The sequence below is a fragment of the Tympanuchus pallidicinctus genome, unplaced genomic scaffold (genome assembly GCF_026119805.1).
Source record: "Tympanuchus pallidicinctus isolate F22 unplaced genomic scaffold, pur_lepc_1.0 scaffold26, whole genome shotgun sequence".
Classification (NCBI taxonomy): domain Eukaryota; kingdom Metazoa; phylum Chordata; class Aves; order Galliformes; family Phasianidae; genus Tympanuchus; species Tympanuchus pallidicinctus.
Genome location: NW_026294743.1, coordinates 12,982,105 through 13,007,718, shown reverse-complemented (window position 1 = coordinate 13,007,718; position 25,614 = coordinate 12,982,105). Strand labels below are relative to the sequence as shown.

Sequence of the window (25,614 nt, the reverse complement as noted above, 5' to 3'; positions counted from 1 at the left end):
CTCAGAAATGAGAATTTTTTAAGAAATTGCTCTTTACATTTGTATTCAGGGTTTTCTGTTATAGTTGTTGCTAGATTTTCTTTTTAACCTTCTGTTAATCTTTGCCTTGCAAGATTACAGACCATGAGTAATATAAATGAAATCTAATAAACAGTGGTTAATGTTTATAATATTGAGAAGGTGTTAATTCCAGTTCAGGTGATTCATGATTCACAATTTTAGGAAAGGCAACTCATAGCAGAGAGGACAAAAGCAGACTAGTATGAGGAAGATGCAGTTTAAAAATCCATTGTGTATGGCTCTGCTTCACTAATGGAAGCTAAAACAAGCGAGTCTTGATGTTGCTTTATTTTTTTATTTGTTTCAGGGAAACAGTATTTCTTTATGGGCCCCTTCTCTGGGATGCATTGAAATGTAAAGCTATGAACCAGCTTCTTAGATCAGCAGTTTCATCATGTACATTTTTCTTCTATAGCATCTGCATTAGATGCTTAATCATATAAATCTCTCTTTTGGTTTGTATATGTGTATGTAGGTATATATACACAATTCAACTTCATAGTGTACTGGATAAAATCAAGAAGTTCTGTAGATACTTAAAATAACTTTTTAAATTCCATAAACTTAGTTATGTTTACAGTTTGATTCTTGGTTCAGTACATGAACTACATCTGAAAAATTATCACTGTTACAGATTATGAAATATTTCTTCTGTCCTTCCTGATTTATGTTTGGTGGATTGAGTTCATGTGTTTGGTTTTTTTTTTCCAGTAAGATGCAAGCTTACTAATTGACTGCTTTTTAGATGTAGTTACATGGCTTTATTAGTATCCCATAGAAATCCATTTGCATTTCTCACATGACCATTATATGACACTGTGCCCAGTGCATGAGTTGTTGTACACAGTGTATTTTATTGTCTCTCTAATCAGTATCCTTAATTTTTTAATATTAAAATGTCAGTAAATACGTATTTTTGCTTACATCATTAAGAACTTCTGTGCATTACCTTTTTCCTTAAAAAAAAAAAGTAGGAGTAAGTCTATTGAATCTGTCAAAGAAGAGCATTCTTAGTTTTTAAAGACACCCAGATTATGGTTTGTGTTTTTCAGTCCACAAGCAGTGGCAGAATCATTAGATAGCTTTGACCAGAGCACGTGGCTCTGGGGTTCTAAACCCATGCTTTCTCACTGTTTGTCCTTGGAAGCAGTGAAATTGCTTCTAATAAATTATTTGAGATACCAGACAAAGTATCACTGAGGATATCAGTAATCACATATAAGAAGTTGATGACAGTTGGTGATAGGGTTCTGTGTCTACAGAGCACCCTTTGGAAAGCAGCCTTCATCCAGAAGAGGTTTGTGAGGTGGAGGCTAACCCTCAAATGGCCCAAGAGAGGTTGGACCCAGGGTCATGCAGGAAGCATGGGTGAGTTACTTGCACCTGTGCTTCCTGGGCCAGCCACCCCTTTCCCAGTGCTCAGTTCAGGCCATGACATGGCATTACCCTCACATTTACCAACCTCTGCAAGCCCAACTTTTACTCGACCAATCTGGAAAACCTGTTGCTTGAGTTTCTTCAGAAGTAACAACTGCACGACACTTTACTTGAAGTTGGCTGATTCTTTGAGTTCCAGTAATACTTAATTGAGATTGACGTGAAGGGTTTAAGTTTGGAGGACCAAGTCAGCAGCCTGTCTTTGTGAATAATATCAAATTACAGAATAGATTAAGTTGGAAGGGGCCTCTGGAAGTCATCTGGTCAAATTTTAGTGTTGGTGTCCCTGCTGTTGGTCTTTATACACTCACCTACAAATGAAATAGGAGTAGTTATTATTTTCTCTCAAAACACTTTGTATTTCCTATTACTCGTGGTAAAACAAGATACATTGTGTTTCAGGATATTTTGAATGAATGTCAAGACAAGTCTTTCAGTTGTCATGAAATTGATTGGATGTTCGATGCTTGCTTTTAAAAATATTAACAACACTTAGTTGTTGTGTGAACAAAGCTGATTTCATGCAGACTCACTGAGTGATTCTTGTTTTGTTTGTGATGGTGTGTCAAAAAGTAAGAATACATATTGCTTTTTACCTGTAGGGCAAGACCAGTAAGCAGAGCTCTTGACCTTGGGGCTGACGTTGTAATCACTGGTAGATGCGTCGACAGCGGGATTGTATTAGGGCCGCTCATTCACTCTGTAAGTACAAGCTATTTACAAGGTGATGATGAGCAGAAGAGAATGACTGTTTGGGAATCGTTAAGGTTTTTTTGCTACTTCGGAAATTTTAATTGAAAAATGATGAGCTCTTTCATTTTTGTTTCACTTTGTTGGCATGCACGTATGAAAGTTTTTACTGCTGTTTCACTTCAGCTAAATCTATAACAGGGATATTTATGTTCTTAAGTACAGTGAAATTTGAAAAAATTTCAGTGAAGTGGAGGGAACTTTGCCACGTTTCACCAGCATTTTGCTCTTGTTTTTGGGTTGCTTTTTATTTTTCCCCAGCTTTAAAATTCAACATAAGGTTAAAGAAGAAATGTATTTTCAGTACCGCAAGGTGGCAGTAGTAGATCTGGTTTTGTGCAGTGGTGGTGTATGGTCTTGTCCAGTGGGTAAGCAGTTTTATTTTAAGTAGTTGAACAATGTATCTCAAACTCACCAAGTTTCCTCAAATAATACGAGCAGGATATGTGGATTTCTGAACTGCTTTGAATAGGCTGTAAATACAGCAGGTCGAAGGAGCTGATTCTACCACTCTGCTCTGCCTTCATGAGGCCCCACCTGGAGTTCTGTGTCCAGTTCTGGCCCCCAACACAAGAAAGACATGGAGCTGTTGGAGTGGGTCCAGAGAAGGCCACGAAGATGATCAGAGGGCTGGAGAACCTCCTCTGTGGGAACAGGCTAAGAGAGCTGGGGCTCTTCAGCCTGGAGAAGAGAAGGCTCCAAGGGGTCCTTATAGCAGCTTTCCAGTACCTGAAGGGGCCTGCAGGAAAATTGAGGAAGGACTTTTTATAAGGGCAGGTAGCGACAGGACAAGGGGAAGGGGTTTTAAACTGGAAGAGGGTAGATTTAGACTAGATATTGGGAAGCAGTTCTTTACTGTGAGGGTGATGGGACAGTGGAACAGGCTGCCCAGTTAGGCTGTGGATGCCCCCTCCCTGAAGGCATTCAAGGCCAGGCTGGATGGGGCTGTGAGCAACCTGGTCTGGTGGGAGGTGTCCCTGCCTACAGCAGCGGGGTTGGAACTAGGTGGTCTTAAAGGTCTCTTCCAACACAGACTATTGTGTGGTTTTGTTAATGACCACTTGCTATGGAAAATAGAGGCTTTCTTTTGATGCATATTTTAAAAATCACGGAATCACAGAATGTCAGGGTTAGAAGGAACCTCTAAGATTATCTATTCCAATCCCCCTGCTGGAGCAAGAACTTCTAGATTAGATCAGCCAGGAATCATCCTTCAGCCAGTTCACAGTAGTCCACCTCGCTACGCAGTCATCCAGACCACATTTCCTTAGTATAACTGCAGGAGATGTGGGGAGATGGTGTCAGATGTCTTATTAAAATCAAGGTAGACCATGTCCACTGCTTTACTGTCATCTATCCCCCTGATTATGTCTTCATAAAAGGCTACCAGGTTGGTTAAGCATGACTTGCCCTTGGTGAAGTCATGTTGATGGCCCCTAATGATCCTCTTGTCCTTGATATGCCTGGAGACAGTGCTTAGGATAAGTTGTTCCATCACCTTGCCAGGGATGGAGGTGAGCCTGACGTGTCTATAGTTACCTGGGTTCTTCTTGGCCCTTTTGAAGACTGGAGTGACAGTTGCTTTCCTCCAGTCCTCAGGCACCTCTCCCATTCCCCATGACTTACCAAAGATAATGGAGTGGCCTAGTAATGACTTCTGCCAGCTCCTTCAGCACCTGTGGGTGCGTTCCATCAGAACCCATGGATTTATGGATGTCCAGGTTGCTTAATTGGTCCTTAAGCCAGTCCTCATCAACTGAGGCAAACTCCTTGATTATGACTTCCTCTGGAGCCTCAGGGGTACGGAGCTGCTCAGGACAGCCTCCAGCAGTGTAGACAGAGACAAAGAAGGCATTCAGTAACTCATCCTGCTGCGTATCTTCTGTCACCAGAGCACCCACCTCATTCATTAGTAGCCCGACATTGTCTCTGGTGTTAAGTTTTATCTGCAGTGTATTTGAAGAAGTCCTTTCTGTTTTCCTTGGCTCTTCATGCAAGTTTTAATTCTAAGGAGGCCTTAGCTTTCCTCCCTGCATCCTCTGACAACAGTCTTGTATTCCTCCCATGTGACCAGCCCCTCCTTCCATGGTCTGTAGACTCTCCTCTTCCACTTGAGTTTGCCCAGCAGTTCCCTGTTGAACCGTGCAGGTCTCCTGACTCCCTTTCTTGACCTGTTGGGATGCTCTGATCTTGAGCTTGGAAGAGGTGGTGCTTGAATGCTAACCAACCATCTTGGGTCCCTTTACCTTCAAGTACCCTATCCCATGGGATTTCCCCTAGCAATTGTTGACCTTCCTGAAGTCCAGGGTTGTGATTCTACTCAGTATTCTGTTCCTGCCACGTGAGTTCCTGAACTCTACCATCTCATGGTCGCTGCAATCGAGGCTGCCCTCAGTCTTCGCCACTTCAGTCCGACTCTCCTAGTAAATGAGAACAAGGTCCAAGAAAAAAATACATCAGGGAAGTTTCTGTTACATTGATTTTTTTTTTATTTATCTCTTGCTTTCTGTTGAAGTCTGTAGTTAAAGAGAAGGCATACTGCTAGGTGGTAGTCTAGGAACTGATAATTTTCAGAGGTTGGAAAAATACAGTGCTTTGCTTACATGTAAAAAAAAAAAGGTGCTAGACTTTTTTGAAGAGGGTTTGACTTTAAGAATTTATATTTTTGAGGGGTGATAAAAAATTTCAGTGAAAACTGAAACACATCAGACTACTCCCAGGGATTTACTGCTTAGCACCTCAGATCCACCTACAGCTCTTGCCAGTTAACTAGATTGTTCTTTTTGCAGTTAAGTAAAAATATGATAAATATATTGTTAATCAAGTCAGTCTCCTGTACTGTGTAAGACTTCTACATAAGTAATATGTTTGTATTTCTCTTCTAGTTTGGCTGGAATAGGGATGAATTTGACTTGCTAGCTGCAGGAAGGTAAATGATATAAGAAGAAATGGGTAAATCTGTATTTCATTTGTATAATGCCAGGATAATGATTTTTGAAGCATTTTGGGAATTTGGATATTATTACTGAGCTCATTATTAGAAAGTTATTCAAAATAAAGATTTTGATTATGGTTCTTTAAGGCTCACTGAATCCTATTATGTTTGAAACTGAAATTTAAAAACTATTGTTTTGGAACCAATTCAGTAAAATAAAAGGAGAAAATTAATGATTGAACAGGTTAGCTTCCTGTGACGTCTCATGGTACAGAACTGTGACTCCAGCTTTTTCTGTTTGTCCATCAGTTTGAGTAGTTGAGGTTGACAGCAACTATTGTCTTCAAAGATAGGCCAAAGGAGTCCTGGTCATAGGTCAGCATGCTTACCTGGTGTTGCAGAAGCTGAATATGAATAGCCCCACTTGCAAACCCTAGCTGTAAATCCTAAGATTATGAATCTGTTGTGGAAAGTACTAGGTGAAATCCTGTCATCTAATTTCATTTTTCTGCAGCTCATCGTACTACACAGAAGCCCATTAAAATGGGTGGCTACTTAATTAAGCTGATTGCATCTAGTAGTAGTGGCATTAGACCTCCTATTGCTAGAGAATTATTGCAGAAAGAAACTCCAGCTCTGCTGACTTGGGATTGAAGTTAGTAATCAGTTTTGAGAGATCAAGATCTTGCCTGTAATTCACTCACACATTTATGAAATACCACAGTTAAAGATTTGAAAATTGCAGTGTGTTCTGTTCAGAGATATCCTTCATGCTGTGTGAGACTGTACAGCTCTTGATCAAAAATGGGCCTTGCATGTTTTCAGTTACAGGCAAAGTGAAAAGCTAAAATACTGACTTTAGATCAGTACTTTCTGAAATGACTAACGGAACTTGACTTTTGGTGGAATGTGCCAAACGTTTTTTCATGTGAAACATTGCTCTTTTAAACTCTTCTTAGTCATCTTTCAGAATTCCTACTTATGTTTAATGCAGTTTGTAAACAAAATTCTAGGGAGGAAAAAAAATGAGCATGTTCAGCTTTATTTCCATTGTATGATTATATTTTCAGACTGGATTTATGATGCGTCCTTTTACAGAATATTTTGTTGTTTGAGCACTTGCTGTTTTCCCAGCCTTGCAGGTCATCTTATTGAATGTGGTGCTCAGTGTACTGGTGGAATATTCACTGACTGGCATTTGGTACCAGACTGGTAAGTAACTCTGACAACAGCATGTGTGTTTGTAGTAGACCAAATCATAGAATCATAGAATGGCTTGGGTTGGTAGAATCATCGAGTTCCAACCCCTCTTCTGAAGGCGGGGCCGAATATAAGGTCATCTGTTACAAAAATCAGTTTCTAATTCATCCTACCAATAGAGCGGCTTGGTTTGAAAGATCATCTGCTTCCAACCCCCCTGCCATGAGAGGAGTGTGTGTGTGTAATGGAAAAGACAATAAGAATACGTTACATGTTGAGTTAGGTCAGAGTTGTGCATTGTCCAGGCTTACACAGCTTGCTTTGTCAGGGATGCCAAAGTCCTCTCCTGCCACGTATTCCACCGTCCTCCTTTTCTGTATGTCCCAGTCTCCCAGTTTTGAACTGTCGGTGCCTGCATACACGTTACTGATCTTTGAAAAAGTGTTGCATGCACTACTTGTGTTCAGATGTACTAAGTGAGACCTTCTCATAGGTTTCTGCCTGCTGAGAGCTGCCATGAGAAAAGGCTCATGTAGTCTGCTTTTGATGAACTTGTTTTTAAGAGTAGCTTAAAAGCAGTTGTGGGGCATATTTGGCACGCAGTAAGTGATTCTCCAGTTGCAGTTTATTCCTGTTTTCCTTGGGATGAAAGGAAGGAGTCTTGACTCATGCGTTGTCCATCGAAGTCAACACTGCCTTTACCTGATGGAGAGCTAAAGAACTGTGGGAAAGATACAAGAGAAAAGGATGGTTTTTGTTTGGCTCTGGTCCTGCGGGGACCCACAGGATACATTTTCCTATTAAAAATCTTGGCAGCTCTGTATTTTTGAGTATTTTTCAATCAGAAATGGCAGTCACAGGCTCTTGTTCATTGCTGCTGAGAATGCATGGTTGATAGTGATGACTGTGTTGAAAAACAGTGTTTCGTAGCTGGGAATTTGTTCTATCAGAAAATACTGTTCTGTTCTTTGTATCTGTTGTAGTCTGCGTAGGAATAAATAGGAGGCATTACTTTGAGAGTGCCCCAAGTGTTATGAAAACTCTTGGTTTATAAGTAAGTGAATTTTCCATTTGATAGCATAGTTAGTAGTAGCCTGTCTGTAAGTTCAGGAAACTTGGTATGAATTCTTCTGATTATTTGGACATCCTGAATCAGTTTTCAGTGTGTGCAAATCTATATAATCAAATTCATTTCTTCACTAATGATAGAAGTTGGAGGCCTGCTGGCTCAGGGCTTGCAGAATTCACTTGAGTATAGTCTGTTAATGATTTGTACTTACTTTAAAAAGAGCTACATTTTTAAGCCTTCTGAAGTAATCTGTGTAATCTAAATCTCAATAAATCAGATATGCAAGTTTATATCAAAACCAGCCCAGTGAAGTCATTAAATGTGGGAAGAAGAAGCCAGGTCGAAATGTCTGTTCTCAGTAGTATGTTATGTCAAAGGCACGTTAATTTCTCACCTCTGTGAGTGTGGTCTTGTGGCTGAGAATGCTTAGCATTCATGTCTGTGAACAGTTACTGGACCTTTACATTAGAGCTTAAGGATATTTTCACAATACTTACACTGTTCTCCAGTGAATGCTAGAAGGCAATCTCTCTTGTTCCCTCACATTTCATTGCAGAAGGTAGGTTTGGTTTTGAACAGTAGTCAAGTTGCTGTTCAGTCTTCAGCTGCTGAGGCAGATCTGAGTGCACTGCTAAGAAAGACTACTGGCTTTTCTGAGTTTTGAACAGGAAAAAAATACAAAAGAAAATCGAATTTTAGGCCTATGAAACTCAACTATTTGTTGTTCCCAGTTAGGCAAAAGCTGCCTGAGTCGTTCCTTGTGTGGATTCTCTGATGCTTAGCGGAGAAAATTGAAGAAATCATTGAGTTTGTAGAAGACTAATCAGCGTTCTTAAATTACTGATTATAAGTAAATGCTGTCAAAGAAGACACCTACTCCTTTTCTGTTATTTGTGCAGTGATATATATATTAGGTGAAGAAAAGAAGCGAGTAGCACGTCACTGCTCCGTGTTTGATCCCTAGTGGCATGGCACTCAGGGAATTCATGGCAGTGTCAGAATGGACTGTGATGTCAGAGGTATACTGATAATGCACACCTTTGTATTTCACTTTGATTAACCCCAGACATTGCTGTCTCATTATTATTTAGTGTCAGTGGGTGACTAGTACACTGTTCTGTTTTGTTTTGAAATGCAGGAGAGAATAAGCTAATGCTGATCAGTAAAATAATCATTTTGAGGAGATGATAAACACTGAAATTTTGCCCTAAGCCAAGAGTGTACAGTGGTTGAGACTGCATAATCCTCTGGCCTGGGATGACCAAAAGGGTAAGTCAGTAGTTGTAGTCTCTTAAGGGCTGGATCCAGATTGCTGTGGGGACTAGCATACTGGATTCTGTTCCAGTCCCAGATGAAGCAATGTGGTGTGCCTTTTTCTCTCAGTGTGGTGTGCACCACCTATTGCACGCAGCTGAAGCTGCCTGGCAGCTTGTTTGGCCTGAAATTCTCAAGGCATTTAGAGTACGCATGCTGTGTATACTGTGAAATTCCCTAGTTAGAGGAGGTAGGTGTTATGATCAGTACACAACAGTGCACAACAGGAGTTGCAGCAGAGCTTGGATATGTGTTGATACCTACATGTAGGTGTGCATGTGTGTTACCTATCCAAAAGCATGTGCTGACCTTGCTGGCCACAGATAAATAGTTTTGAATGGGTTATAAAAACATTGCTGGAAGTGATAGCAATTCTTACTTTTTGCCCAATAACATTCAGTCTAAAATAGGTGCCCAGGGAGTTGGGACACGTGGTTTAGAGTTCTCCTCAGCATAATGTTTGTTGTGTCGCCCAGGAAACTGCTTTATCTATAAAGCTAAAAGTTGATATCACAACCAGATTGGACTTTGGTCTGCCTACTTGTCGTATGCAATATTGTGGGTTCTTTTTCTTTCTTGTGATCTTCTGCTAGTGAATGTACAACAGTATGCTGTCCCATCTTCTGTTGCCAATAATCAGAAGATGGCTTCTTCAGCAAGACCAGTTTGGGGCCTTTGTTACCACTGTAGTCAGTGAGGACCCACTTTAACTGGTAACTCCTCCTCTAACCAATTGGAATGAGATTCTGAGGATTAGTCTTAGCTTGGATTTATTCAGTTCTGTGGTTTACTGATACATACAATTTAATTGTTAAATACCAAAAATGCAACTCAAAACACATTTTGGATGAAGTGACGTTTGTTATTCTCTCCTTTCACAAACTCATGTTTATTATTCCTTCTGCATTTTAACTATTAAAGAACTGCTCAAAATGTTTCCAGAGTAGTACTTTCATATTTATCTTGAGTATTGTATTATATTAATTACAAGATGATATAGCAGTTAGAGTTCATTTCAGGAGTTTCTTTTCAGAGTCATTTATATTGCCTCATCCCACTGAGGAATTTTATCTCCTCCAGTAAAGAAAGCTGGAGAAGGATTCTATTGGGAGTATAATGACAGGACAAGGAAATAACAACTTTAAACTAAAAGAGTATAGATTTACATCAGGTATTAGGAAGATATTCTTCCCTGAGAAGGGTGATGAGGCAGTGGAACAGGTTGCCCAGAGAAGCTGTGGATGCCCCCTTCCCAGCGGTGTTCAAGGCCAGGCAGGATGGGGCTGTGAGCAACCTGTCCTAGTGGAAGGTGTTCCTGCCTATCGAAGAGGATTGGAACAAAATGGTCCTTCAGGTCCCTTCCAACACCAGCCATTCTATGATTCTGTCACTAAACTGCTGTAGTTCTCTTATTGAAGAAAGAACTGCAGTGCCACCTGACTCTCTGCCACTTTGGGTACTGTAACTGTTGTTGACTACTAGCAACGTTCAGGTTCAGTTTTGTGATCTTGCTGTACTGTGCTAAATTACAGCATGGCTGTGGGCTGTGTTGGTTTGTGCTGGCATGCTACAGAGCAAGTGTCATATGCTCCATAGTCATTCAGCATAGTGGTAAGCTGGGGAAGGAATTTCTTCTTCCAGTGGAAGGTAGATATGGTATGTACTAGAAGACCTCGTGCAGATATTTGCTGCTAGGTGGCTGTAACTCCAGGTTTAAATAGCTGTCACTTGACTGAATCATGTCATAGGGGTGGCTTAGCTCTGTTTGTTTCCAAAATAAAAATTAAAATTAAGTAGTATCTTGCAGCAGCATAAAAATAGTTTTTTATTTTAAGAAGGCATGCTTTAATATGAATTGTTACTGACATCTCTGAGGTAATATAGAACACGTGGATTTTCGCAGTCATGTTTTGTGTAATGAATCAAGTCTTCTGAGGGTAAGGCTTGGTTAAACTGAAGTTCAGTCTGTGTTAGTAGCTCAGAAGCAGTGGTGGGAAGGTGTGTGTCTGCAGTTTACCTCTTTTTCCTTCGGAACAATTTCACTGAGGACATGCAATTTCAATGGGTGCATGAACATCCTGTCTGTGACGGCGACTTAAAGTAGGTTACAGGTAGGGATGTCTGCTCCTGGTGCAGCAGGGCAGACTGCATTATCTGTCTCAGTGGAAGCAATTTCACATTGGGTAAGTGATTCGAATAAGCTGCGTTCAACCTGCTAGCAAGGCACCTGATGCAGGCAGATAAGGGATAGGAGAATAGCACTGAGCAGTTGACAGCTCTTTAATTCTCATCTTGTTCAGTCTGTGATCATAGGCTGTGTGTGAGTTACTTTGCTTCCTGCATGTGTCTCATTACCTATAAAGTTGGGATAGTTACAGACCTTTAATAGATATTATAGAATAGATAAAAGATGGTTGGTCTTGACTTAAGAGGTTTGATGGATATTTCTTGGATGATGGATGATATTTCTTGTCTGATGGATGTTTCTTGGATATTTTCTTGTCACTTTAAAATGGAGAATGTTACATCCTGCTGCCAACTTTCATCCCTTTCTTTCCCTCCGAACAAACAGACAAAAAAAAACCCAACCCTATATTGTAATCATTTAGAATCAGATTTATATATTTTTTGTTGTATTCACAGGGTTCGGTTTATGTTTTTTCACTTTTTCCCTCTTTTTCTTCTTTTCTTTCCTTTTTTAATACCCTCTATCTCGTTCATGGTTTAAATAGTTTCAAAGATCAGACAAATGAAGTATAATCCTTGCTGATTCCTGGTGGGCTTTTCTAGGTGTCCTCCAGCTACTGTACTTTCCAAGTTTTGTATGCTAGCAGTATTAAAGTTGCTGATCTCTGGTAACAAATCTTCTCTCTTAAGTCCATTATTTTAAAAAAGGATTATGTTTTAAGCTTCCCAAGATAAGGAATCTGTCCAAACTCCCATGAACTTTTGCTAATGTCATTTCAGAGTTCACTGCTTTCTTTGCTTACTTCCTTTAAAAGTTTGTGAATGCATGTTATGCAAACTATGTTCTTGTAACCTTTGCTAATAGCCAGTTTGGTTGTACATTCAGCGCATGGTTCCCTCCAGCACCCAAACATAATTAATTTCATTTTAATTATATACGAAGGACCTGAAGATCACTGACTGTAGTGGGAATGGTGATAGTAAGCACCTTTTTATTTGAGAAGAGTTTTGCTTTTTCAGGGGGCTTTATCTCCTTTATTTGGATTCTTTTTCTCTCTCTAACATTGATTTCCACAGATTTCTAACTTTTGAGGGGAAGTGAGCCAGGTAGCCCTTCTGTGAGAGTGTAAAGACTGCTTCAATTTTCAGCTTTTTAATTCTAGGTTATTTCTTTTGCTCCTAGAAATGATCTGTAAAGGAAAAGCTTTATAACATGGAAAGCAAATACCTGGATATCTTACACATAACCTTGAAAAATCTACCCTGCTACTATATAAATCAGCACGAGCTCATTACTATGAGCTATTTGATTGCTTTCTGTACGTTCATCTATAGAGAGATGTAGTTTTCTATTTTACTGCTTTTGTCTTAGTTACGCCTTGTAATTTTCTGTTAATTCCTGCTTTTATTATTATTTTTGGGCTAGACATCTTACTTTCACGTGTTCCTGTCTTCTGTCTTCACTTTTCTGTGAAAACTTATCAGAAAAAAGGAAATATTGTCCTTCATGTGTTTCTGATTATTTCTGTTTCCTACTCCCTTTGTGCTTTGGCATCCTTTTTACAATTTCAGACTGCAGAATACATTTCCTTGCGTTCACCCTTGATGCTGGGTGTGCTGCTATAGCTAGCTGGGCTAGAATTAGCCATCATGTTTTTCTGCTGAATTTACTTCCTTAATAAAAGTCATCTAAATCTTCCAGCTTCTGCTCTGCTTTTGGTGGTTACATTAGTAATGTAGTTAGCAGCGTCATTCTCCACTCCTGTCTGCTTGCAGTTGGTGTTTGGTGTTCCATGTGTCATTCTTTGATGGGCAATAAAATGCATCCTCTTATTTTGGTTAACTTATTTAGTGCTTTTCCTTCGCTTCTGCAGAAGCGCCAAGCTACATTCTAAATCTTGATCGAGTTTACTTAATTAGTAATTACCATGAAATTCTGCTATGTCGTTTCTCTTTTCACCTCGTATTTATCATGGTTTCTTTCCATGTTTTCCGTTTCTTTCCATTATTTTAGGCACAACATAGGCTTTCCCATTGTAGAGTGCTCTTCTGAAGGAGACTTCATTATTTCCAAACCACCCGACACAGGGGGGCTGATCTCCTTTGGCACTGTGGCTGAACAGCTGGTGTATGAAGTGGGCAATCCTCAGCGCTACCTTTTACCAGATGTCACCTGTGACTTTTCTCAAGTTTCCATCATTGAAATTCCAGGTTAGTCTGCCTGTATGTTAAGAGATGTGTAAGCTAGATGATCCAACTAAAGCTATTGCTTTAATTTCCGTGTTTTATCTGTGTATTCCTTGCCATATCAATTCCTGAAGGCATCGTATTGTAACCAACTGATTTTTTTTGTAGAAACAAAGTTCCTTGCAAGGACTAAGTTCATTTTTTCCAAGGAACTTTGTTAGAAATTGTCTTAGGAATTGTAACCATACTCCTAGTGTTCTTACTGGTAATCTAAGTCTTTGATCACCGCTCTTACTGCTTCACTTTTAAGGCATATCTAACACCAGCCAAGACTTTGAACTGTGCTCCACTGTGATTTTGTATTTTTTTTTAAACTCCAGCTCAGTTTATTTGCTGGAAAAGGTGTATTTAATTAAAAAAACTCATTAGAAATGTAATAATGAGCAGCTGTGTTGTTCTAAGCATCACTTAATCATAGTGTTTTCCCTAGGCATAATTAGTTGGATCACAGTGGTAGAAGCTTGCTTAGGTAGAAGACATCCACTGGAAGACATGTGTTAGAAGAGGTAGATTTCCATCCTCAAACCTACAACAGTCGCATGAACAGCCAACAGGCTAAAGGTGCATATAACACTTGTTTCAAGTTTGGACTTGAAGGCAAAGCAACAAAACAAAACTCAAAAAGCCCTGAACTGCGAGATTTGTTGATTGGATTAGAGTGTGTGATAAAGTCTTACTCCACCTGTGACACGTATATTCATTTTCATTCTAATGGAACTGAACCTGTGACAGTATGCTGAGTGCCTTTGTAAGACTTACAACAGCTGAAATTTCAAATTAAGAACTTCCTGGGAAAAACACATTGCTTCAATAATAAAAGTACTGTAAAACCGTACAGTGAACCTTGTGCTCATGCAACATAACTGAACGGCACTCTGATAAGAGCAGTTTATTGCTCGTAGCCACTAGTTTTGTCTTTTTTTTTTAAGAAAAAAGAAAAAGAGCACCCTAACCTTCCTATGAACTCTCAGCTTACAAATGACCCGATATGACATGTTTGAACTTAAAATGAACTTTCACATGAACTTTCAGTTAGTCTTCTTAGAAATATAGCAGATGGAAAATGGACAGATTTCTTAAATATTTTTAGTTTGAAGTGCTTTGACACGTACACCAGTAAAAGCAGGGCATGCTATCTGGTTTTGCTGTTTACATTGCTGATTTTATTGTCCTGCTGGATTAGTGACAATGTTTGAACTGAGAGGTGCTTCTGTTTTCTTTTAGTCAATGGATGTCATGCATTTTGTTTTGTTTATGTTACTCCTTAACCAGCTATATGAAAGTCTTCCAGATTTTTACTGACCGTAGAGATATTGTTTTCTGTTGACAAAGAAAACAGTTTCTTCTGTTGAACAAACCTTATTTCAGCCTTGCAGAGAGTGATGATATTTATGCGTGATACACAAAACTAAGGTCAGTCTGATTCCGTTTTTCAGATGTGTTCTGAAGGGATTTTTTGTTTGGATCACATCAGAGTATTTCTGTAAAGCTCGAAACTGTTTCCTAAATATCTGCAAGCACAGATTAGCTGCTGTGTAATGCTGTTGGTTTGACATGAGATGCTGATCCTGCACTGCTGATTTTTAAGGGACTTCACCTACTTATTCCAGGTCAAACTTGAAGTTTGAACCTGATGACATGGCAGCGTTTTCTCATTTCTTCTTGTTATTAATATACCTGATACTGAACAAAGGAGTTGCACAAGAGCATATATTCAGATTGTTCTGTTTCTATTATCAAGAAGAATGCTGAAGTTAAACGATCCCTTCACTTATGAGCTATCAGCAAATAAGTTTTCACATCGTTCTGGTTCTGTTTCTTTGCCAAGTGTGAGGGACTGTTGTCCACTCCAGCAAGCTGCAGTAAATGATGTGCTTTGTGTGTGTGAGCTGGTTAACTGGTTGTTAAGTGGAAAATAACTACTGGATCTGAACTTACAAGGTTTCTTTCTGTGTTAAGTAATTACAATGTTGATATAAACATTTCAAGCATTTTGTTAAAAGACAAGTTGAAGTTAGAATTATAGCCATCATGTTTCAGTTCAGAAGGCAGAGAGGACTGTTCTGTAGAAGGTTCTCTCTTCTGTGGAAGTACAGCTATCAGTGATTTGTTTTTCTGATAGAATGCATTTGGTTAACATAAAGCAAGTCTTTGAAGTTATTCTGAAGAAGCTTCAGTATTGATTTTTTTTTTTTAACCACTCCAGGTTTTGAAGGTGGTGCAGTGAAAGTTCATGGAGCGAAAGGATCCCCTCCTTCAGCGTTTTATAAGGTATTACTTTCTTTCTAAGTAAGGAGTACCTTACACTCTATATAAAATTCGATATTTTGGAGAAAATAAAAATATTTTCTGCCAGAAATTGTTGCCTCTTTAATGTCTTTACACAGACACACATCAGTGCACACATGAAAAAGACCAAACGAACATTACTGGATGTATAGAAACGTGATTATTTATGTAACAGGAAAATCCACATATAGCCAGAAAAGGCTGAAATGGATTTTTTTAATAATAAATTGTGATAGATTACTCAGCTTTTCAGCTCCAGAATGCATCTCATGTACCAAAATGTGTAGGTACAGGAGATATGTAGAGGTATAGGAGATAATTTAAGATGACAGTGAGAAGTGATTCTGAGTTTTACAGTTCTACAGGTTTGACTTTTCTTGTGATACCATTTCACATTTGAAGTAGTAGAGTAAGTTTACTGATTATCTTGCTTTCTTATCATTCCACTACTGAGATTGTAAAAAATGTAACTGTTAGAGAGCATTTATAGTATATCATTACTGAATCACGTGTGATTTTTAATCCCTTTCTTGTTAGGTAAGTGCCACTTACCTTGATGGTTTCAGAGCTACTGCTGTCTGTCCGGTGGGAGGTCCGAAGGCTGTACAAAAGGGAAAACTCACTGCAGAAAGTATTCTCAAAAGGTTAGTATTTGTTGCTCGAAAGGGGTTTTGGTTATTTGATATTCGGAGATAAAGAAAATAGAACGGTGACATGATGGTATCACATTAACCTTTAAGAACCAGAGAAGACAGGAGTCAGAGGATGTTTAAAGACTTCAGTTAACTGAAATGAGGTTTCCTAAACAACCTGTAACTACACTTTTAAGCTGTTTGACAGAGAGGAAAAGGTTAGAAAGTACTGTTCAAAATGAACAGGAGAGACCCAAATTTATTAGATTTCAGACAGATTTTTATTTGATTTCTTTTCCACAGAACTTATTGTCAAAAACTTGGAAGCTATGAAATGTAGATAGTTTACTAAAATTGTTTTAGACAAAATACCTTATTACCTTGAAAATGGGACTAATATTTATTTTTGCTGGAACAATTCTCTTGTTGGAAAGCAGCCTGACAGACCTCTGGTCATGTTGTCACGCCAGGATATTTGTAAGAGGGATTCCTCTTAAATATAATTGTACTTGCAGAAGTCTTGGACCATTTATTCCAATAGCACCCAAACTTTCTAGTTATGTGAGCTACTGCTTTCCTCTCAGTTTTATATAAGACTTCTCTGTCAATCCATCAAATTTTACACCTGTAGAACAAGCTCTCTGGGTTAGGCACTTTTTAGAAATCAAGTAAATCAAGTATTATTTTTTTTTCCCATGCTCATTGGAAGAGAAATGGCCTCAGTGGTAGTATACTGACCACCTTCATTTTTTTTATATCAACGAGAATCTCACTTTATATTTAAGCCCCTCTCATGTTCCAGGTGCCTTGTTTAATATTCACAACAGTGGTGATACTGCTGGTGTCTTCACAGTAGTCAATTGATGGAAAATGTTTTTCTCATCCTAACATAATTCCAGTGTTTCAGCTGATTAAATCTCTCAAACAGCTAGAAAGTTGCCAGACAAAGAAGGAAAGGAAAAACAGTTTAGTTGATTCAGAATGTAACTTATTTTTCCAGTCTGCAACATGTTAAAATTTTGGACTACTTCTAATAGTTTTATTATGTTAAAGCATTTTTCCTCTCATATTTTTTACTGTGAGTTTTCGGTCTTTGGACTTCGTACGACTGTTAAAAAATTAAAAGATGAAGATCATTCTCGGTTTGTTCCGTGCTTGAAAGTTAGGCTGCTTTTTGAGAGCCTCTGGGAATACCAGTTTAGTTGTTGACCCTGCCCCCCAAAAATGTCAGTTGCTGTTTCTCTAAAAGCAGCATGTGTTTTTATGGTGTATTTAAAAAAAAAAAGTTAATTTCCATTATTAATCACCATTGGCCAAACGCAGCATTCTTGAAACAGCGTGCTTTTGGTCGAAATAACCTTACAGAATTACTGTGAGGAAATTCAGGGGGCCGGAATAGACAGGCGTGAGTAGTGACAAAGAGTTCTTAAAAGTTTTGTCAAATTCTTGGCATTGGAGTTGTATGTTCATTAGTTGGAACTCAATATCTGTACGTTTGAATAAAAGTTCGTCCTCCAGTGATATTTTTCTGCACTGATGGCTGTGGTGTAGTAAGGTAGCTGCTTGTATTTATTGCTGGGTCATAATGTCATGCTGGAGAAACAGAGGTAAGAACTGAATTACTAATGTGAAAACCAGGAAGGCTGCATGTACTGTAATACTCTTTCAAGCAGTTATTTTTTTTTAATATAAAAGACCTTCTGTCTGGCTTTGCTCATCATCTGTCATAGAATTTGATTAAAGAAAAGGCTCAAACTGAAACGGAGGGATAAATTCAGAGGTACTTTGCCTGTATCACTTTGGATGCAATATTTCTGTTTGTTTGTGTAGTAAAAACTATCAGTAACCAGCTTACATTGCAGAGCTAATTCCTGTGACCACACAGGGATACTACAGACAATTACTTTGAGACAGTTTACTAATTAAAAAAACAATCATTTGTTGCAGGACACGTCTCATTTTCAGTCAGCTTGGGTACGAAGATTACAGTGCAGTTAACATACAGGTTTTAGGGTCTGAAGATACATATGGGCCGCACGCTAGAAGGAGTATAGATGGTGTAAGTATGCAGTGCAGTGTTCTTAAACTTGTAATGACCTCCTCTTCTTAATCTCTCCATATCATTATCTTGTTCCCTAACTTTAAAGAAAGTCACTGTCATCCTGGAATTTCACCCCGCCATCTTGCAGAGAGTTCAGTGTCGTACTTAGTGCACAGAATTACTGACAGAGTCTTTGTGTTGGGTCTTGCAGAAGATAAGGAATCTTACAGAAATGTTGTTCTGCTCTGTTCATCTGAAGAAATACCTGAAATGTTCTTACTGTGTAGACTTTCATTGCGTTAGGGCACAAGTCTAGAAGACAGCAGTATAAAAGAAAAGGCAGAGTTGTTATTGCTCGTGCTAAAGCTCTGTGGGTCCCATCTGTGGAACAGTCCTCAACTACATAATCCTGTAGCATGTTTTGTGGCTTGTTGCATTCATCTGTAAGAATGTGAATGATGACTGCAGCCACTGCAGCTGTGATATCCAGATTGCTTTCCTTATCTAGAAATGGAAGATCTTTCCTTAGGAGGAAGACTGTAAATTTTGTCCCCACTTACATATGCTTAAAATATTTAGACAGTTTAGATTGTTCCAAAACAGTAGGATCTAATTCTTTTCTGTCAATGAAAGCCCTACAAAAACCTTATGATACACTTGTCAAAACTCAGCTCTTTGAGTTTGGTCTTGGCAATGCCAGCATGTGAAAAGCTGAAAATGTGTCTGTGTAAGGAAAGAAAAAGAAAAAAGAAAAAAAAAAAAGAGATAGTGAAACTTTTATTATAGAAATTATTTGCTCTTAGAAATGAGACAAGTTGTGTCTGCAGCTGTGTGTGCTTTAGTGCTTGAGCTTCAGTTTTGTTCTGCGCAGCAGCAAGAGTTGCTTCCTGCAGGGCCATCTATGATGTGGTCTTTTCAGGATGACAAACCCTGCTACATTAAATGTGTTACTGAGATTGCAGAAGGAAAATACTGGAGCATAGGAGCACATTTTCCAGATATTCAACTTCAGTGTTCTCTTTGCACCAGTGCCTTTCAATTAGGCATCGTAATTCATTTTTTAATGATATCATTACATGAGAAGTTTTCTGTGTTGCTCACTAGAGTGAATAATGGTTTGGAAAAGAACAGCTTCTCTGTTCTTACTGTTCAGTTTGCCTTGCTTACATTATACTGAAAACATTTTCCAAACCAAGTTGAATATTTACAGTATTTCCTGTATTTTAGCCTCAGCTTCCAGGTCTTACAATAAAATTAAATGCAGCAGTGTCTCTGTACGTGCTTTCCATACATGCCTGCAATAGGAAGGTTAAAGCTGCAACACAGGAAGCTGCTTTGCAACCTTATCTTCTTCACACTGGTTCTCTGACAGAGGAACCTAACCCAAATAGTTCTCATCTGGAAAGCAGTCGCAGTAGCTTCAGAGGAGTGGGGGAAGAGTGAGGGTTGCTTTGCCATTTAAAACAAAGCTGCAAACTCATGAGAGAAACACATGCCCTTTGGTAGATGTATTCTCTTTCTGATTATGTCTTTCTGCATGAAATTAGTTGTGCTTGTTTGGATTGCAAATAACAGTGGTCAAAAGCAGAGCCATGTTGTGCTGAGTGGTATGTTATCACACAGGGGAAACAATCTGTGCTTCAAAGATTCATCTGCCTGAATTTAAACTGTGCACTGGCTGTGTATCTCAGAGTTGGATCCATTTAGTCTAGAGTGAGATGATATTTATAACACTGAATATTCCCAGCACAGGATGATAGCCTTGAGAAATTCGAAAATCCTTGCTTCCTTTCCTGTCTTTCCAGTCTCTCCACCTGTTTCCATAGCTATTCTTTGCCACTCTGATTGCTTGCTTTATCAGCAGAAACAGTGGACCCGAGTCAGCACTGGGTGACTCTGGTGGTATTTAATTGCTAATACTTCCTGCTCTGATTTTTCTGTTCTTGAGGAAGAAGGGATTATGGCAATGTCACAGTACCAATGAGTTCATGATTTAGAAATACTGGATGTGTTTCACGTGAAAGTTATATATTAACAGTACCTGACTTAATAGTTGGTTTTGTAAAAGCAGCGCTGAGCATGGGTGTGAGCAAATTCTTAACAGTATAGAAATAATGCTTCATTAACCGAAACACAGAAGTTTTCTTCTAAACCCTTTTATGCCGCATTTCTGAACTTGAAAGATAAATTTGTTTTGCTGTTTCTTGGTATGTTTTTTAATCGTACGGTAATAGAAGTGACTGAAATAGTCTGCAACTTCAGTTTTGGTATTGGATGAACGCACAGAGGTCAGAACTCTGCTTTCATAGACCACTGCATGCTCTCTGGACAGGGCATGAGGTTGGGGCTTAACTGCAGTACTGAAGAGGTAGTGCAGTGCAGAAGCAGGAGCAGATGCAGATATGAATACATGAGCATGCTTTCTGTGAGAGTATTTTTATGTGAATCTCCAGACAGCTTTGTGAGCTCTTTAAAAATAAAAAAGAGGAAAGTTTCAATTTGTAGCATTGCCACGTTTTTCTTCTAAGGCCCTTCACTACTATGTTTTAGCTGGAGAGCTGGGAGCGTTTTGTCTTGCTGTGACTTTGTTCATTTTGGGATTTTAGTATGTATTTGAGTTGGAGTACAGCACTTGGTAGTCTGTTAAAATAACTACCTCTTTGGGATGATCTTACAGTAGCCAGAAGGACTGGCATAGCAGTACTGTATGCTACATGTCTTCTGAGCACCATTTCAGCAGCTGTCAATAGGAAATGCAACCATGTTCTTATATTTTGAAGTTACTTAAGTTCCTGAAGCTGACTTGAGATTTTTCTAATGTTGTCATGTTCTACAGGTATTATTTTTGTGAAAATGTATGGTGTATTTGCTTGGAAATTAGACTTATGAGACATCTGTATTTACTTTTATGCCATATTTTTAAAGAATGCAACTTTACAGAAACATTGGTGATGAAAATAAACTAAACTAAATGAAACTAACTAAAGTTAGGAGATGTATTAAGAAACAGACAGTTTAGGAGTTTGGATCCGTGTTTTCTTTGGTTATTTTGAAGAGGAAAGCATTTATTTTTGTAAGTTTAAAATGCTTACTTGAGTCTTAAAACTTGCTAAGATTTTTTTTTTTTGTATGATACTTGTTAAATTTACATGAATTGTAATTAATGTATTTTTTTAGGCGTGATGGCATAGTGGTTTTCCCTATGACAGCTGTGCAAATTAGCAGTTGCTCCATTATAGAACTATTGAGTTCTAGTTCTTGAAATCAGGAGCACCCATTCAACTTCCTTCAGTGAATAAGCATCTAACCATACCATAGGAAAGCTGAGTTGTGAGTTTTGTCTGACCACAACTTGAAGTCAGCTCATTTAACAACTGCCTGCATATATTATCTTCTCTCCTGTTCCCATCTCTTAGGGGAAAAATGCTGCCAGCACAAAGGCTCTCTTGTCTTTTCAGGGTTAAGTCATGAAAAATTTGGTCAAGTGTAGGGTAATGCTGTTCCCTGGCCCAGAAAAAACTCCCTGCAGGAGTCATTCCATTCTTTTCAACTGACATAAAAACACGCGCTTTTGCTCCACGCCTCATCTGCTGTGTTTTGAGGCTGTAGGTGTTCATAGGTGTTTGTTTCTGGCAGCAGTGGATCTCGAGTGTGGATCTTCTTGTGGAAATGTCACCAATTTCTCTATAGGTAAAGAAATAGGCTTTTTTTCTAAAATCTGTTGAATGTTTTACACTAATAAGAGAAATGCTATTTTGAAATATTCATGATTTTATGCATAATTAGGGAAGCTATCAAACACTTCAGAAATTGCTAGTTAAAAGAAGTTGGGATGAACTATTGTGTATATTGTTTTTGTTGCAAACCTGGTATTTTTTTAGTTCTGTTCTCTCTTTAAACTCCCAAGGATTAGGTTTGACTTCTTTTCTATGAGCAGATCTATTTACTTTGTGATGCTAAGGGAAGTAGCCTTGGCCCCAGAGCATTCTCAGTCCATTAGAAATAGGAGTACAGTTTGCTTGCCCATCTCACTAAGTGAAGCAGTTTCCTTACAAATTAGTGTTTGTTATAGAACTTGATTTTGAAGGATGTTTTGATGCACAGCATTGTAGCAGTCTGAAGTACCCAGTGGTTGATGTACTGGTAAAGATGACGTTAACTGAAAGTTACAGATATGTTGGATGGAAAGCCACTAACTGAAAATCGTAGTTAGTAATGAGCATGAGTCCATTACATTTGCTTTGAATGCTGAGCTACATTTGCTTTTTGATTTGACAGATATAACTGCTGTTATGCTGCTAAGCTAATCTGCTTTTTCAAAGCAGGGTCCTCGAGAAGCTGTTATTTGGCTTGCAGTACATCATAAGCAAAAAGAAGCTTTAGAAATCTTCTCCAAAGAGATTGCACCAGCTGGAACTGGCATGGGTAAACATTCACATCTTTCTCCAACAATATAATTTAGCTGTTTATGTAGAGAAGTCAAACTTTCGGATCTAATTTAAAAGTTTTAAATAGTATACTGCAGTGAGAATGCTGATGGTCCCCACCTGAGTCTTTACTCACACTGTGCATGTTAGCTCCCCAACTTAAATTCTGATCTTGCACTATTATGTCTAGCCTCACGTTAATGTATTTAACTTTTGACTGGGAGTGAGTGTGTTGTACTGGATTTTCTTCATTGACCTCCGAAGTAAAGACAAAACACCAGGATTTAATTAAAAGTCAGTCTTGGTTTTAAGAGTATATAGTTTTAAGTATTTGCACAAAGGTCACCTGTTGTGAAATCGTCTCTGCTTCTTTTGTTTTATTAGATATTTGTTCCAAGAAAGACTTTGCATTTATTCACTGTAATTTTCATTGCACTGTGATAGCTTCTAGGAGAACTTATTAACTGATCACTTTGAGCACATTTTTTTTTTCTCTCTTTCTTCTCTTCTCCACCCACGTCAAATCTAAGTGTTACCACTGTATTCATCTTAGTTGTAAGGTCTACATTATATGCTGGGATCTGACTGCTGCTTACGCTACAAACACTCATTTAATCTTTTTAAAATCCATTTAAAATTTGGAGAGCTTCTTCTGGAAGACTGGAGGTCGGCTGCGTTGCAATTGCTTCTCTGCATTAATAGAGCAATGTATTGGGGATTTACATGAATCTTCAAATTAAATTGTTTAACCTGAATGTCAACTTCCAGAACACGTTTAGAATCCTGATTCGTGGTGGCTGAATGTTGCTGTGCAATTAAACAACTGGTCAACATTTTCTTTTGGTGGATTCAAAATTGTTTGGAACTAAGCATGTTCTCTGTTTGTAAGGTGGTGTCAGAGCTGCAGATAGCATAGTACCTCTTTTTAGTTGGTTATAAAAGAAGGATTGATGCATGGTCCTCTTTTTTTTTTTCCCTTTTTTTTTTTACTCCCTCCTACAAAACAGAATACAATCAGTTGGAAGTAATTAGGAAGATTCATTTTAAAATATTTTGCAATTGTGAAGGTTATTTAGTGGATCAGCATTTACCACAGATGTGCATTACTTCCAAAGACTGTTACGTTAATGAATGATACTGTTTTCATGGTTAGATTGAGCTACCATTTCTGAAGTTAGTTAAGGATTTACAATTGAAGTAGTGTTTTTCCCTTTTCATCATTCTCGTGTTCTGTTCCTGAAAGTAAAATCTCTACTTGTTCTTTATTTTATATGTAGATAGATGATCCCCTAGCAAGTGTCCTGAACAAAGGAAAGATGGTTGGATTTAAAACAGTTGCTTATTTTTAGGATCTGAAGTTGACACATACACAGTTGTCCTCCAAAATTCTTAGTGTGTGCTTTGTCCAGTTTTTTTTTCACTACTGTTGTCTGTAAGAATAAACAGTAAAAAATCTGTGCTACTTGACTTGAGTAGCACAGTACTGTACAGTATTAACAGTGAGTCTCCATAGTATGGGAACATTTGTTTCTTAAGGTGACTGGCCAGCTTTCAGCTCATGTTATCAGAGCAGTGTCTTTTACTTAAGTGAAATTTAATCACTTTAGTCCAAATATATTTGAGCTATTTACCTGGTAAAACTTAGAGGGCAGTTTCAGCTTTTCAGTCTTTACAGGGAGCAAGAGCAGGATAAAAAGCAGTGTTTTTTCCTTGTGGTTAGTAGGTGTGTTGCAGCAGTGTTCTGCATAGTGCTTCACAGCAGAGACTTAAAACTCAGGCTGTTAGAACGTCAGAGATGTGGTTTTTAGCTCATTTCTGTAATGTGTTTTTAATTCCCCTTGTTTTTCTTGACCACCAGTGAGGCACTTGAGCATACTTGCACGCTACCATTCTGCTGTACAATTTTCATATTATTAAAGTTGCAGATGCTTAAGCAAAGAGAAGAATTTCATGCTGCTGTATGTAGATGTCATCCAGGAGAGAGGGATTTTATTATGTGTTTGGAATACAGCATTTGTAGTGTAAACTGTTGTTGAGCTGTTGAGCTGTCAACTGCTGTTGAGCTGGATACCTCGTTTACCACTTTAAACAGTCAGTTTTCAGTTTGATTACTTAATGGGCTTAAGGAGATACAAGTTATTAAAAAACTCAACCGATCATTTTTTATTTTTTGCAGTTAGTACCTGAGATTGGTTAACTTCCATTTGGTGAAAGAATGCTTTTTGTTCTCTGGGTTTCTCAATAATTTGAAAATTGATAATTGTGAGTTTATTTAACAATGGCTAGCAATTTAGTCTTTAATTTTCAGACTTAATAGTACAATTTTAGAGCTGTTTTCTTGTTCTACAAAGTGTGCTTTTGTGTACTTTTTAGATTTGGATAGATTTTTCTGAATAGAGCCTAGTGGGGAAGAGTCTCAAGAAGTGCCTTGCAGAATGGAAGTGTCACTAGTTGTAGTTTAATAGTTCAGTAGCTAAGAAGTGTTTTATTAATAGCTTAAATCATGTGCTGACCCTTATTTCACATTGAAATGACCAGAGTTTGACACTAAGATGACAGCTGGTTAATACAACTTGAGATTTTAAAGTACTTGAGTGTATGTAAATATTATGACTGATCTCATAAGTGCGCTGGAAGATACTTCAAGGAACGTCGCAGTTCTGACGATTTATTGCAGTCTCCGTTTTTGTTTGAGAATAATATTGCAGAAGATAGTTTATCTGCTGCGTGCAGAGGATATGTAATAATTAGAATGTATAATTGACCACCGTTTAAAAAAGTATACAGTTTGTACTTTTATTACACTACGTTGTAAGAACTAACTGTAAATATATAGCAAATATATAATTCCTGAGTGTGTACGATAAATACATTAACCAGCTTTTGTTTGAGCTAATTCAGTCGTCACAAGGAGACACGGTTGTACTTTGGAACACAGTGAAGTTTCAAAGAAAGTATCAGCTATTGAATTTAAACTACTTAAAGCTTTTAAATCTCTACTAGATGTGTTTTCTAACATGATATGG

General features: G+C 38.3%; 1 protein-coding gene across 4 annotated transcripts in view; it reads left to right on the top strand.

Moving 5' to 3' along the window:
• LOC128084368 (uncharacterized) overlaps nt 1-25,614 on the top strand; it is a 47,700-nt gene that overhangs the window by 3,069 nt on the left and 19,017 nt on the right. For 3 of the 4 annotated variants that reach the window (XM_052690358.1, XM_052690360.1, XM_052690361.1), the window contains exons 6-13: nt 2,100-2,199; nt 5,133-5,176; nt 6,317-6,394; nt 12,967-13,163; nt 15,406-15,470; nt 16,026-16,132; nt 18,068-18,179; nt 22,484-22,586. In XM_052690358.1, coding sequence (XP_052546318.1) covers nt 2,100-2,199; nt 5,133-5,176; nt 6,317-6,394; nt 12,967-13,163; nt 15,406-15,470; nt 16,026-16,132; nt 18,068-18,179; nt 22,484-22,586 — 806 coding nt within the window. The remainder of the gene's footprint in view (nt 1-2,099; nt 2,200-5,132; nt 5,177-6,316; nt 6,395-12,966; nt 13,164-15,405; nt 15,471-16,025; nt 16,133-18,067; nt 18,180-22,483; nt 22,587-25,614) is intronic. The other variant, XM_052690359.1, reaches the window with a different exon arrangement.